This window comes from Hibiscus syriacus, unplaced genomic scaffold, assembly GCF_006381635.1.
Source record: "Hibiscus syriacus cultivar Baekdansim isolate YM2019G1 unplaced genomic scaffold, ASM638163v2 tig00000738_pilon, whole genome shotgun sequence".
Taxonomy (NCBI): domain Eukaryota; kingdom Viridiplantae; phylum Streptophyta; class Magnoliopsida; order Malvales; family Malvaceae; genus Hibiscus; species Hibiscus syriacus.
Genome location: NW_024061816.1, coordinates 28,722 through 43,502, shown reverse-complemented (window position 1 = coordinate 43,502; position 14,781 = coordinate 28,722). Strand labels below are relative to the sequence as shown.

Sequence of the window (14,781 nt, the reverse complement as noted above, 5' to 3'; positions counted from 1 at the left end):
ACGACTAGAAAAATCAATTGATATAATTCTGATATTTAGGTACTCAATTAAAATATTTTAAAATTCAGTAACTAATTTAAAAAAGATTATATATGTTGCCGCATGACGTCAGCGCATGCAGGCGAGCTCACTAGGGAGACACGTAAGATCATCATGCATCTAATAGCCTGCCATTTTTCAAATTTTGTTACCGGCTATTGCCGGTACCTTCCATATAAAAATAAAACTCACCTCTTTCGCGCCGGTGGTGTTTGTTTGCTTTGCTCTTCATAATTACTCTTTTTTGTTTAAAAAAAAGAAAAAGAAAAAAACAGAGAGGAAGAGGAAGATTGATGGGGCGATACGGCGTCGAAGCGGCAATGATATCGTACAAGGTGAACGGCGAAGCCAATGGTTGGCGTGACATTAACGATTCAACGCTCTGGCAGGATCGCATTTTTCACATCCTCGCCGCCCTTTACTTTCTCGTCGCCATCGTTGCTCTTGTATGTCCTCTCCTCCCTTTTTCCATCACTTTTATATTTATTTATCTCTGCTTGATTGGCGTTGTATAGGAACACTTATGATTATTGCTTACAATCAAGATTCTGTTTCATTACTTCTGCGTAATATAAGAAGATTTTCTTAATGTCGTTGTCATGAATAGCTATTTTCAGTTACAATCTTTGTTCGCAACTCTTTTATTTGCTGATTTTTATAGGTTCAATTGATACGGATACATTTGAGAGTTCCTGAGTTTAGTTGGACCACGCAGAAGGTCTTCCATTTACTAAATTTTCTGGTGAATGGGGGTTCGTATCTAAACCCTTTTTTATCACTTTTTCCCCATTTAATTTGGTTTGTCTATTTATCATGGTTTTATTTGTATGACAGTTCGTGGGCTAGTCTTTGTTTTCAGGCGGAATGTGCAAGGCTTGCATCCAGAGGTTTGTATTTTTTATATTCTCGGGCTTGAATTATTCACAATTTGTTGCTTAAGGTTGCTTGCTTGCATTTTTGTTAGATTGTTCAACATATCTTGCTGGACATGCCAAGTCTAGCCTTCTTCACGACATATGCACTTCTGGTTTTGTTTTGGGCTGAGATCTACTACCAGGTTAGATTATTGAGCTTTGCCAGTTTGCGTTGGTGCTGCTGTCTTTATTGTTTTGAAAGAATTAGCTTTTTTATCTTAACTCTGCCTATCCTGAAACAGGCACGAGCCGAATCAACTGATGGACTTAGGCCAATTTTCCTTGCACTAAATGCGGTGGTTTATACTATTCAGGTGAAGTATATTTTCTATTATTTTGGTTCAAGTGCCAGCAGAAGGAAAATTTGAGATCCTTTCTACAGGAAGGCTTAATTATTTAGTTGACTAATTTGTTCAAAATCTGTAAATCTTTAGCTGAGATAAGGGAAGCAAATTTTGACAGAGTGGATTGGCGCTGTTTGATGACTTATTTACTAAATATTGTGAATCGGATCATATTACTAGCCTTATTTTTCAAAAGTGATCTTCCTTTTTCTTGGAGGGAGAGTCTAAATATTGTGCTCAGTGTGGCAAGATTGCGGTAGACTGATTTTCTGCTTTAGTTCTTTAATTCTATGCAAATCAATCTAGGAAATAGTCAAGGGTCCAATTTGTGGTGTCCAGAATAATTTCTACATTTGAAGGTATGATCTTGCAACAATATACCCTAAGTCAGCTCTTTATCCTCATCTTTTGTCCAGAATAATTTCTATGTTTCGGATTACATTTCTATATACGTCTGGTTACTCGCAAGGCATTGGTGTCTGTATTCATTCATATGTCATATAAACCTCTAATAAGTTAAACATGTCGTGTTCCATCAGAAGTTTCTTGGCATTGGATGTTATGCCATACCCTGAAGTTCCTTCTCATAGTTATTGCCTCCAAGAAGTCGAGTATTCTATTGCCAATAGGGATTTGAGTTTCACACATATGCAAAAATGATAAATGATATTGCTTGTGCTTTATGCATCACCCTGATATTTCTTTTCCTTTTTGACTGTACTCTTGTCAACTGTTAGTCATGATTTAAGACACTACGTCTAAGATGCTTTAGCAATGAATTCAGGTAGTTTGTAGTGCTTCAGTATTCCATTCCTACTAGCTCTTTGTTAATTTAGTGATTAGTGGCTGTGAGCCCGTGACCTGTACCGATTGTTTCTTATTACTTTACACGGTTTCTTCTGCTGGAATATGCCAACAAACTACCCTGATGCCGGCCTCTATAAATCATGGTCAGATGAGACTATGGTCTATGAGAGTTAGATCATAAAAAGTCTTGTTAGATAGGTTAGAAGATAATATTTCCTTTACTAGAACAGTGTCTAGTATGTAAATGGTACTTTTTTTTGTAGATTTTAGAAGCAAATTGGACTTACATTATATAATTTTTTTCATCTTAGCACGTTCAGTTTCAGACTTGTTGGAAAGTGTTGCATACTTGATTTTCTTTGGACATGTGACTTTTGATGAGGGAATTGATTTCAGATTGCAATGTGGCTGGTATTATGCTGGAAGTATATCCCAATTTTGGTCATTATATCGAAGATGTTCTTTGCTGGTAAGTATTTGTTGTATCCTTAGTAGATTTAATAGTTAACACGATTGAGTAAGTTAGCGTGCTCTCTAAATTCATCATGGATAATCACTTAGTAATTCGGAATGCTTTATAGATAGCAATCACATGGTATTTTGTTTCGGTAATGAATGGAAGTTTTTTATCCTGACTTATATAAATGGGCAGGTGTGTCATTGTTTGCAGCCCTTGGGTTTTTACTATTTGGTGGAAGGTAATATTGCCATATATTGTACTTTAGTGAATATTTATGCTAATCGTTGATAATTCAGTTGGCAATTATGGAATAATTATTATTTTATTGATATATGTTCCTGGGTATTTGGTACCTCTTAAAGAAAATTATTGTTGGCCTTTTTTTTCATCATGTATACCCTAATTACGGTTTCTCCTCTTCATTCCTTAAGAAAACAGTGTAACCATATCATAAATAGGCAGTGTTTTGGTTGGGAATGGAAAAGGTATATATACGTATATAACTTGTTCAATCCTTGCAGGCTTTTCTTAATGTTGCAGCGGTTCCCTGTAGAGTCCCAAGGGCGACGTAATAAGCTACAAGAAGTACATATTTACTTCAATAGTAGACTTGGTTTTTGAACCCTATTTTTTGGCCTTCTTTTTACAAATTTTTATTGTTTTTTTTACTTGGGCAGGTTGGTTATGTGACCATCATATGTGTCTCGTGTTTCTTAGTCAGATGCATTATGGTAGATTACTTATTTCCTTTCTGGATTTATTAACACTACACATTGACAATAGTAGAAGCATGTTCTGTAGACCTTTGTGAAACTTCCAGATTTATATAATGTTATATGCACTTTTGTTCGAAAATAGAAGTATTTTAGTTGCACCCTTTAGCTGCTAGTTGGTTTAACTTATTGATGTCTAAAGTTTTTTTTTCTAATTTGCGCTCTATTGTTATTTTTTTGTTTTAGATGTGTTTTTCTGCATTTGACAAAGCTGCTGATCTTGATGTTCTGAGCCATCCAGTTCTAAACTTCATTTATTATCTGGTATGTTTTAATGGATATCCTCGATCATGTTGGTAATTTTCTCGCTATTGAAATACAGTTGCTTAACCCTTATTATTGCCATATCAAAACTGAAAGGATTTCTGCATTCTGTATTCCTTTGTTGGTTTGCTGTTAACTTTAATGCATGTTTCAAGGAATTACAAGGCTTTGCATCAGATTGTCATGTGGAAGAATTTGGTAGATGTAATTGAGTTGCGACTATATATAGAGTAAAATTTATGAGTTTTTGGAGAGCAACTTGAGGCTCGGGGGTTATTTTAATGACAAAATGTTGCATACAGATACAGTTGGGCAGTTAGACCACCCTCGCACTTTTTATCATTATTTGCAAATTAGTAAATAATGTTACCCATAAGTGTAGTTGATATTTTCTTCATGTCTTTCTAATTTTCCCCCATCATCTCCACTTGCTTTTAATTGCTTATGTATAGTCATTTTGGTTGAACTTGTATACAAATAAGGCTATTATTATTTTTCTTGGGCAGTTGGTGGAGATATTACCTTCAACTTTGGTCCTTTTCATTCTGCGGAAGCTGCCACCAAGACGAGGTATTACGCAGTATCATCCGATACACTGATCTTCACAGGTCAACGATGACACGGCAGCAAGAACCAATCACAGTGATGATTTTCAGCATAGCTTCTGTACCCTGTAAAGTAAGCAGAAAAAGCAAAATAGGTACATGAATTCTACAACTTTTTTAATCCGTTGAAAATAAGGAAGGTTGGAGATTCTGATGATAAATGGATACCATTTTGCAAGAGCCTGCCTGCGTGTACTAACAAATATTTATCTATGTATGTAAAGCTCTTGTGGAATACATAGATGAAACAGAGACATGCATAAATATGAGACATACAGCGCTTGCTTGCATAAACATGATTTATAGGTTTCTTTAGGAAGGTTGATGTGTGTTGATTCTCGATCTTGCCGAATCGATATATAGAGATGAGTTGAGAGATGAAAGATGAAGTTTATTTTCACTATAAAAAAAAAACAAAGGAACGAGATTTCAATTGTTGGCACTTTGAACAATATATAAGGGCCAAGCTCATGAAAGTTTGACTTGTTGATAGAACAAAAACCTACCATTCTAAGCCTCTTTGATTTGAACCTAACTCTAATTTGCTTGGTCAGTTAAGATTCATGGAAACATAAAAGGTCAAATTCAAGTAAATTTAAAAAGTTGGTAAATTTTCAAATAATTACATAATGATTATTAAAATTTTATGAGTCATTGTAATATAACAGTGATTAATTTTTAATAGTCTGATAAATTTAATAATCATTTTATAACTTTAATTAGTAAAACAATAATTGTAACATAATTCAATGATTTTCGATGTATTTCATATTTATTTATTGTATTACATAATGATCGATAATGGCGTAAGAGTTTTCTTGCTCCATAAGCTACCTTAATCCACCCACCAACAAACCATGTGTCTCAGTTATTTACTTAAAGAAAAAAATAATTAAATACGTATGGGGTAGATTAACACCGTTTACGGGGGGGGGAGACATTGCTATCAATATATCAAACAATAATTATGTTTTAATTATTAGGAATTATTTGTTTATATTTACTAAAATTACTGTCAACCTCTCCTTCACAAGTCATTCGTTTCGCATGGAGAAAATAAGCCTCCGGTAATGTTGCAGAGAAGCGGAGATCCTACAACGACAACTTGTGTCGCTTCTTCTTTTCAGCGAGTGACTCCGCCGAGTCGGTCTGCTGCCGGGTTTTTACCGACAAAAGTCTGGCATCAAGTGGCGTCGCTGTGGAAGTCCGATGCAATGGGATGAGGTGTAGTTTGATGGCAATGCAAGCATTTCACTGAGAATTCCACTTACTTGTTGTCCAAGTTTGGCCGAATTTACCATGGAATTCTTTTATAATAATTACTATTAAAATTTCAGTAGTAATATAAACGATCCAATGATAATATGACTAAATTTTAGGGACTAAATATGATGGAACCAGTGAACAATAATCGAATCTATAACTTTCGCAGATTATTAGGACTAGCGACATAATTTGACTTAACTAATTTAGTGGCTACCGTTTAGTTCGAGACTTAAACTTCAAAATCTGAAAAATATAGGATTGGAAATGATCAAATTATAATATAGGGGCTGAATGCGTAACTTTTACATACTAGAAACGCTAAAATTAGAATTAGACCAAATTGGACTCAATTAATAAATCCAAATATGATGAGCAGTACCCAGAGAGCATGACATCATACTGTATGACATCAGCAAAAAATTCTAATATTGAACAAACAAACCAAAGCATAGAATCTCCATAAACTTTCCCTTCCATCTTTAATTGAATATAAATTTTTTTGGCGCCACAATTTCATCTCATCTCTATACTTTTCTTCTTTAATTTACATCCTCCAAAATCTCGTAAACCTTTAAGTTCTGATAATTTCTTTCATCGTACTTTTAATTCTCTTATAGTCTCTTTTTTTCATTGTTCTAACCATTTCTTATCATCAAACTTGTTAGTCATAGGTTCACATTTGATAGTTGTATACAGAAAATTAATATTTTATTCGGATATAACGACATATATAACAGAAACATTAATTATAATGTATGTTATTAAGATATATAGCATATGTTTTTAAAATTTATAATTTAAAAAATGTATAAAATATAAAGATTTTATTTATCTACTGATAAGGAAAAAGGATGAGATTATCCAAAAAAAACCAGTTTCAGACCTAATATCAATCTCGACTAAATGGTATATTTATCAATAATTTATGAATTTGATTGACGAAATACTACATTTTTAAGTTTAAATTTAAATACGTGTTAAATATATAAATAAAGTTAAATGTAATCTTAAATTATATAAAGTAGAAACTCTTTAAATTAATACTCGGCAAATTAATAAACTCTCTAAAATAATAAATTTGTCCGGTCCCGACTTGGGCCAATGTAAAAAATTGAAAACCTCGATAAAATAATAAGATAATAATTTTTCATGAGATCCCTTTATAATTTTCGGTCCCAAGAAAATCATAAATTAATAATTCATAGAAACTGAAAAAAAAAATATATTACACTCTATTGAAATATGATTCAATAGTTGTCTATTTTTCTTTAAATTTCAAGTCTATTTGGAGCTCATTATTAATTTAACTCTTGCAACGTAATTCTAAGAGGCATAGACTAATTTGCCTTTTTGTTTGGTATGTACAATATAATTAATTAAAAACTCTTTAAATTAATAATTATTAATTTATCGATAAATTAATAAATCTCTAAATTAATAAATTTCTCCGGTCCTGACATTATTAATTTATAGAGTTTTAACTGTATAGATTCGAATATTTAAATAGTATAATATGTAAGTATTTAGTATTGATTCAAAGCAAAAGGCTGAGATAACATATAACTATAAACTTGATCTAATTTTGATTAATAAAATTTAAACTAAAGAAAATCATGAACGATTCATATTAGCACGTGATGATGATATCCTTATTTTATGTTATTAATCGAATATAGGATATATCATATATCTATACGGATAATTAAATTTTGGGTAAATTATGCATTTAGTACTTGAACTATCAATTTGGTATGTTTTAGCAACTAAACTTTCATTTTTCTAAAATCATGCTTAAAGTTCAATTTTTGTTTCATTTTAGTACCCTGTTCAAAATTTAGCATTAAATTTAAAAAAAATAATAATTGAAAGCTTAGGTACTAAACGAACCAAAATTGATAGTTTTGGTACTAAACACGTTAAGGTTTTCATAGTGGGGTACTAAAATGAAATAAAAACTAAATGTTAGGCATGGTTTTAAAAAATTGGAAGTTTAGGTACTAAAATAGATAAAAACTTATAGTTTAGGTACAAACGCGTTAAGATTTTTAATAGTGGGGGTGCTAAAATGAAACAAAAACTAAATGTTATGTATGATTTTAAAAAAATTGAAAGTTTAACTACTAAAACGGACAAAAACATATAGTTTAGGTACTAAACGCGTTAAAGTTTTAACAGTTGGGAGTACTAAAATGAAACAAAAACTAAATGTTAGATATAATTTTAAAGAAATAAAAGTTTAAATACTAAAACGAACTAAAACTGATAATTTAGATTCTAAGTTTACCCTTTAATTTTTAATGAGTTGTTTAACTATGTTTTTGGGTGTGAAATTGCAGTTAGAAGGAGAATGGGGAAGACAATAAAGGTGTTTGGTTTGCATCAGCGATGACAGCGGAAGAAGTGAAGCAGTTCGTGGAGAATTACAAGGGTGAAGGAAGCGTGGAAGCGCTGAAAGTAGGGCAAAGAGAAAGTGGCAGAGCACACGCCAAAGTCCAATTTAAAAACGACGACGATGTCCATAGGATCTTGTCATGGACCGCTACTCGAGCATTATGGTACAACGACTCTTATCTGAAAGCATGGCCCATGAAACACAACATAATCCCCCAAATTCGATCTTGTCGGCATTGACGATTTGATGTTGCATTTCGGTTGTCTGGTTTCCAGAGACAAGTTTTCTGTGCTCTGGAACCACCCTCGTGTCTAGTTCAAATATGGTCTAAAAATGGACAAATTATACTTCTTCCTCTCTTACAATCCAGTGGATTACAAACTCGAATTGTTCAACGATAATGTTTGGCGGCTTGTCTTACATTATCTTGCTTGATTAAACAAATAAATGTCTCGTTATTTAGGTATGTTTGAATCTCATTGCTTTAATTTGGATCTCGTCTTATGGTTGAATGAGTTCTAATCTTCCACATAAATAAATATGTCGACTATCGCCAGCATCCGATAAAATTGTAGTTTCTGTTCTATGGGTCTGATTATAAGTGGTGCATCTAGAAAGAATGTCAAGGGCGGGTAGCTATGTTAACGATATAAATTTCACAAATTTATAACTTTTTAATTATTATATATTTTACAATTTATATACTGTCTTACAAGTTATCATAATTTTACAATGTGGCCCAAAAAATGTAGATACTAATTTAATAAATAGACAAATTTAGTATCAATATGGATTGAACAAAGAAAATTAAGTACTAAAATAAGGGATAGATTTAAAGGCTAAAATATGACTTACTTGTTATAAAAAGAACTAAGATATCTGCTTCTAAGAATGAAATATGGACTATTGAGTATAATTATTTTGAATAATTATATTGTTTAATAATAGTATTTTTATTTTTATTTTAAAAATCTTTATATCAATATAATGCTTTATATTGTTTTAGATATTTTTGAATAAAAATTAAAATAATAATATTTTAACAAAAACAAAATATAAAATTTTAACAAAAATAAAATAATTAGGTAAACTATGCCTTTAATACTTAAACTGTTAGTTTTGGCCTATTTTATTACCTAAACTTTCATATTTTTTTTCAAATCATGCCAATCATTTAGTTTTCATTTCATTCTATTATCCTACCATTGAGAACTTAACACGTTTAGTACCTAAACTATCAGTTTTGATCCGTTTTAGTACCTAAACTTTGATTTCTTTTCAAAACTTAACATTAAATTCTGAACGAGATACTAAAATGAAACAAAAGCTAAATTTTTTAATGGCATGATACTAAAATGAAACAAAAGCTAAAATTTTTAATGGCAGGCTACTAAAATGAAACAAAAATTAAATTTTAGGTATGTTTTTGAAAAAAATGAAAGTTTAAGTATTAAAATGGATAAAAATTGATAGTTTAGATACTAAACACGTAATTTACCCAAAATAATTTTACATTTTGATTCAATTTTCCTCTCCTATCTGTTGTATTCAACATATTTTTATTGAATTTTTTTAATAAACTAGAACTAAAACTGAGTTAGTTTGATTGAAAATTTTGTTTTTAATATGATTTATTGTAGATACTGGGAGTCCCTCGGATCTATGAGAGAGATCCTTCTAAGGAAGTAACAGAGGATGAACAGTGGGTTAGGGAAGTGGGTTTCACACCAGGGAATTGCATTGGCCAATCTTTTGCAATTTGTTTGGAGCATCCTCAATCAGTTCAACTTCTCAGGTTCGATTCAAGTTTGTTCTACAAGAAAGTAGAAGACAATTTCCTTCTCCAGCAAGGATCAACCTTTTCATCCAACATTGATCTGGTCCCCATCATAAACCCACATGCACCCATTCACATACCTTACAACATCTTGTTCAAAATCAATTATTTGGTCCAAAATGGTTTTCTTCCTCCCACTGCATTCGATTCCCAGTTCTTTGAGTATATCGATCCCAACCAGATTGATGCCGTGTTCATCGAACATGTGTTGGAAAAAAATGTTCACCTTCAAAGATTGTTGCCATGAGCCTGTTAAATGGCCGAATGAGCAATACAAGGAATACTGCAACAAGCCTCCTAGACCTCCCGTTCTTCTTGAAGGGTTGGTAGTTGTTAGAAGGATTCAAGTGACACATTCTAAGGTTTATTTCAGCTGTCCGGATATCAATCTCTCCAACTGTGTTCTTCGAAGTTACATTAAAGATATCGATAATTTTCTTTGAGTTTCTTTCGTGCACGAGGAGCTTGGAAAGATACATTCGTCTGATTTTTCATCAAGCACATCGGTTACTGATGGAAAGCCTAGTAGAATATATCAGATGATATTGTCGACTCTCCAAAATGGTATACTTACTGGGGACAAGAAATTTGAATTTCTTGCTTGTTCAATAAGTCAATTAAGAGAAAACTCCATCTGGGTGTTTGCTTCAAAGCTTGGGCTTACTACAGAGGGTATCCGAGAGAAAATGGGTCATTTCCATGTCATAAGGAATGTGGCCAAATATGCAGCTAGATTAGGCCAGTCTCTAAGTTCATCTAGGGAAACCTTACAAGTGAGCCAGAATGAAATCAAGATAATTCTTGATCTTGAAGTTGAAATCGATGAGACAAAGTGTAATTTCTCTAACGGTATTGGAAAAATATCGGCTAAACTTGCCAGGGAAGTAGCTAGGAAATGTGGACAGAGAAACACTCCATCGGCATTTCAAATTAGTTATGGTGGTTACAAAGGAGTCGTGGCTGTCGATCCATCGTCTTCGACAAAATTATCCTTGAGAAAGAGTATGCAGAAGTTTGATGCACACTCTACAAGTCTAGATGTTTTGTCATAGAGCAAACTTCACCCTTGCTACCTTAATTGACAAATAATCATCCTTATGTCGACTCTTGGGGTCAAGGATAGTGTTTTCAAGACGAAGCAGAAAAAGTTTTTAGCTCAATTGGATGCGATTTTGGTGGATCCAGAAAAGGCAAGGGAAACAATGGATAGGATATGCCACGGTGAACTTGTAAAAGTCTTAAGAGAAATGATTCTTCATGGTTACAAATCAGATTTTGAACCATTTCTATCGATGATGCTACGAACGATTCGTGCCTCGAAACTACTTGATTTGAGGACAAGAACAAGGATTTTGATTGATAAAAGAGGGATTCTAATGAGGTGTCTGGATGAAATCGGGACACTTGATTATGGGCAGGTTTTTGTTCAATACTCCGACTCTAAGTCGAGGCAATCTTTGAACGATAGCTTATTAACATTCAACGATTGTCGATCGAGTCGAAATTTCCATATTGTGGAGGGGAAGGTCGCAATTGCTAAAACCCCTTATTTTCACCCTGAAGACCTACGAGTTCTATAGGCGGTGGATGATGTAGTCCTGCATCACCTGGTTGATCGTTTCTTGGGATAAAGATCTCATTCCTCCCTGCAACTTTCCGCCAATCGATTACGTGTTGAACCAAGTGCCCTTTTGGATCGTGATGTTTCCATGGAGGTATTTGCTCAAATCATTAACATTCATACTACCATTGCATGAAGCATGTCTGCATTTCTCGGGTTTCGGGTTAGTGTTTGATAGAGGTTCATACGTTTATATGTGTTGGATGTAGCAAAATATTTCACGGACTACATCCTCAACGATAGCTTGGGAGTCATTTCTAATGCCCATGCAGTGCTCGCCAACAAGGAGTTAGCAAAGGCAATGAGCGAGCAATGCATTGCGCTTGCCAAGCTATTGTCCAAAGCGTTCGACCTCCCGAAGACCAGGATTCCAGCCAAAATACCTAGTCGTTTACGCATCAGTGAATAATACTCAGATTTCATGGAAAAGCCCGATAGGTTAACCTATGAGTCTCAGTCTGTGATCAGTCGCCTTTACCGCAAGGTGAAAAAACATATAAGCTGAGGTCAGTACTGCTGAACATTTCACAGATCGGTAGCAAAACTTTCCTACGACCCAAACATGGAATTCGAAGGCTATCTAGCTCATGTCAATGATGTCTTGCATTACAAGCGACTATAAAACCATAAGCTGGCTAACCTGATTGAGTATAACAGAAATTTAGGGACCATGTTTATTCTTTTATAAAAGTTTGAGGTTTCAGCTACCATTAAGTCAAAAAAATTGTTGTTAAAAGAATTTAAACTTGTGTAAGTTAAGGGGTTGTTTGTTTGCTTCTTAATGGAATCATTCAGCGCTGAGTGCTGAACCGTTCAGCATTCAGCGCGTTTGTTTCGTACATCTGAATGATTCAGTGTTGACTGATTCAGCAAAACAGTGTTGAATGATTCAACACAGAAGTACATTCTGAATGATTCGGAGTCATTATCAAACAACATGTCACATTCAGAGCTAATTCATATAGAGCCTCTGAATCATTCAGCATTTGAATCATTCAGCATTTGAATCATTCAACGCTTAATCATTCTGAAGTAAACAAATAGTCCCTAAGTTAAAAAATCAAGATCACATGTTTTCTTATTTTTAAATTTCCAAAACAAAATTTTAATGAAAATACTTAAAACATATTTTACATATTTTTATATTTTCTAGAAATTATTTTCTAATTTTACATCCAAAAACATTCTCTTAAACGTTTTCTATTTTCTAATAAAATAAAAAATAAAAATAGCTCATATTTTCTAGAATCAAAATAGACATTGGGCTCTTGCCCAAAATATTTCGGGCCTGGAAGACAATTTTTCGGACCGATAATCTGACCCAACAATGCACATTGGGCTACTGCCCAACATTTTAATGGTTTAGTGGTGAAACAAACAAACAAATGGAGATTGAGATGGAGCGTCCCAGGTTTATTTGATTCTACACAATTTCCTTACAGAAATGAATGCAAGGTCAGATCCAAACTTTCGATCCCACTTATAATCTATTTCATCGTCGAATTATGAATGAATTTATCAAAAAAGAAAAGAAAAGGAATCGGAGTTCATACACGAGCTGCAGTGCGGTTGGATACAGGCCAAACGTGTTTTCAACAACACTTTCTCATCTCATCGCCACTAACTCAGCTCATCTAATCACCCCTTTTCTTCCCATTAGAGGTTCTTCGTTAATCCTTTCGATTTTGCTTCTGTTTCTTTATTAATGAATGATCTCATTAATAGTTTTTGAAATTTGATGTGCAGATAGGTTGAAAGAGAAGGTGGAGGAGTTCTTTGGTTGTGAATATGAGCTTGCTACTGAGTTCACTGACCTCATTAGGTACCAATTTCGGCCTTAATTTAATAAAGGATTGTTAATCTCTTACTCAAACTCGGGTGAGAGTGTCGGATATGATGGATATGTGTCTGACATGGATATCTTTGAATTTGTAGAATTTTTTCCCCACATATCCATAACCATGTCCAAGTGTCGGACATAGATACTTTAAGAAAAGTTATATGTCGAAGTGCATATGCTTGTTTATTCACTTTACCTTTGATTAATGTTAAGATTACCATACATCATGCGTATTGTAGTTGGAGCAGAGGAACAAGTATAGGTTGGCATAGTGATGATAACAGGCCTTATCTCAAGCAACGCGACTTTACGGTGTGTGTTCACAGCTTTTTCTGGGAAATATTCATGCCTTTCACATTTAGTCTTTTGTGAATAAGTCCTGCTGAGGCCTGAGGTTGTTTCAGTTTTGTTTGAAGGCAGTATGTTATTTGAATAGTTATGGGAGGGATTTTGAAGGTGGACTGTTTCATTTCGAAGATGGGGAACCGAAAATGGTTGCACCTGGTTGGAGTAGATGCAGCTGTTTTATATTTTCTTAAGATACGTGTTCTCTTAGTATTTCCTGCACGGACATGTAGAATTTACTTTCATATTTTAGTAATACGATTTTGATACGGATCTTATTGTGAGTGTTGGCACTGGTATGCTTAAATATTTAAATGTTTTTCATCGTCTGGAGGGTGTAGCTCCATATCCATGTCTGGAGATGTGTTGGGTACTTCAAGAAAAAAATGAATAGTCGGAGTAGCAATCTAGAATTATTAAGGTCTAATTTGGAGTACTTCTCCAAGTACTTACAGGAATCAAATAAGGGTTAGAAAAGGCCTTTGAGTTGCTAGTCATGAGGAAGGGAACATGATGTGGTCGGGGTGCCAAATTTGAGAGTTATTACTTTGCTTGCGTAGAATGCATTGGTTGCTAAGATTATCTTAATGAAATGTAAGGTATTTGGAAACTTCTTCTGTAGTGAGTCTCCTCATCTCAGCGAAGAAGCAGCCATGTCCATTTTATTAGCTAGTGAAAGGATGTTCACTCTGACATTTGATTGATACTCTTTGCGTTAATATATATCAGGATGTCGTGATTTATACAGCTGACAGCCACAACACTCATTCTGTGGACGAGGTACTCTCCCTCTCTCTCTTGTAATATATATAATATGCTATCTAATTCGTCTATCAAAGGGAAATGAATGCTACTAGGGTTCAATTGGGAAAGCGAAATTTAGGTTCTTAGTGTTGGGCTTGATATCGTTTTTAAAGCAGGATTTCAAACTTGGATTGAGGTTTGATTTGAGCTAAGCAGATAGTCTCAATACTTTGTCTTAGCTGAGTCATTTTCTTAGTGAAAAATTGGCTCATGCATAATGTTAGTGTACAGAGCAGTATAATCCGTTTGGAACTCTGATTCTTCTGCCGCCTTTATGTTGACCAAGAAAGGAAGTTCTGTTAGAGTAGGATTCTTCCTACGATTGTTTCCTTGGTGAACAAGATTTCCTATCCCTATGAATAGAACATTGGGAATAGGGTTTTTGGAAGTGACGAATGTAACAGATTTATACTTTTTTGACAGTGAAATTTTCTTCTCCTCTGTTAGTGGTTTTTCCCTTTTGGGTTTTA

The 14,781-nt window shown here is 33.8% G+C and overlaps 2 protein-coding genes and 1 pseudogene across 3 annotated transcripts; all 3 read left to right on the top strand.

Annotated features, from left to right (window-relative positions):
* Positions 1-274: 274 nt before the first annotated feature.
* Positions 275-4,468, top strand: LOC120212421 (tobamovirus multiplication protein 3-like). The gene is made up of 11 exons (XM_039210731.1): positions 275-485; positions 701-791; positions 874-926; positions 1,004-1,096; positions 1,196-1,267; positions 2,501-2,573; positions 2,757-2,802; positions 3,086-3,149; positions 3,242-3,295; positions 3,524-3,601; positions 4,108-4,468. Exons 1-11 carry the CDS (start codon positions 333-335, stop codon positions 4,198-4,200), a joined length of 870 nt encoding a protein of 289 aa, XP_039066662.1. The 5' UTR covers positions 275-332; the 3' UTR covers positions 4,201-4,468.
* Positions 4,469-7,819: 3,351 nt separating this feature from the next.
* Positions 7,820-11,731, top strand: LOC120213561 (annotated as a pseudogene).
* Positions 11,732-12,749: 1,018 nt separating this feature from the next.
* LOC120212667 lies at positions 12,750-14,574 on the top strand. 2 transcript variants are annotated; one of them, XM_039210894.1, is made up of 4 exons: positions 12,750-12,984; positions 13,069-13,144; positions 13,402-13,474; positions 13,583-14,574. In XM_039210894.1, the coding sequence occupies exons 1-4, from the start codon at positions 12,771-12,773 to the stop codon at positions 13,592-13,594; spliced, it is 375 nt and encodes a 124-aa protein (XP_039066825.1). In that variant the 5' UTR covers positions 12,750-12,770; the 3' UTR covers positions 13,595-14,574. The 2 variants fall into 2 exon arrangements, with proteins under 2 accessions (XP_039066825.1, XP_039066820.1); XM_039210889.1 differs by having other exon boundaries at positions 13,579-14,574.
* The last annotated feature ends 207 nt before the right edge of the window (positions 14,575-14,781 follow it).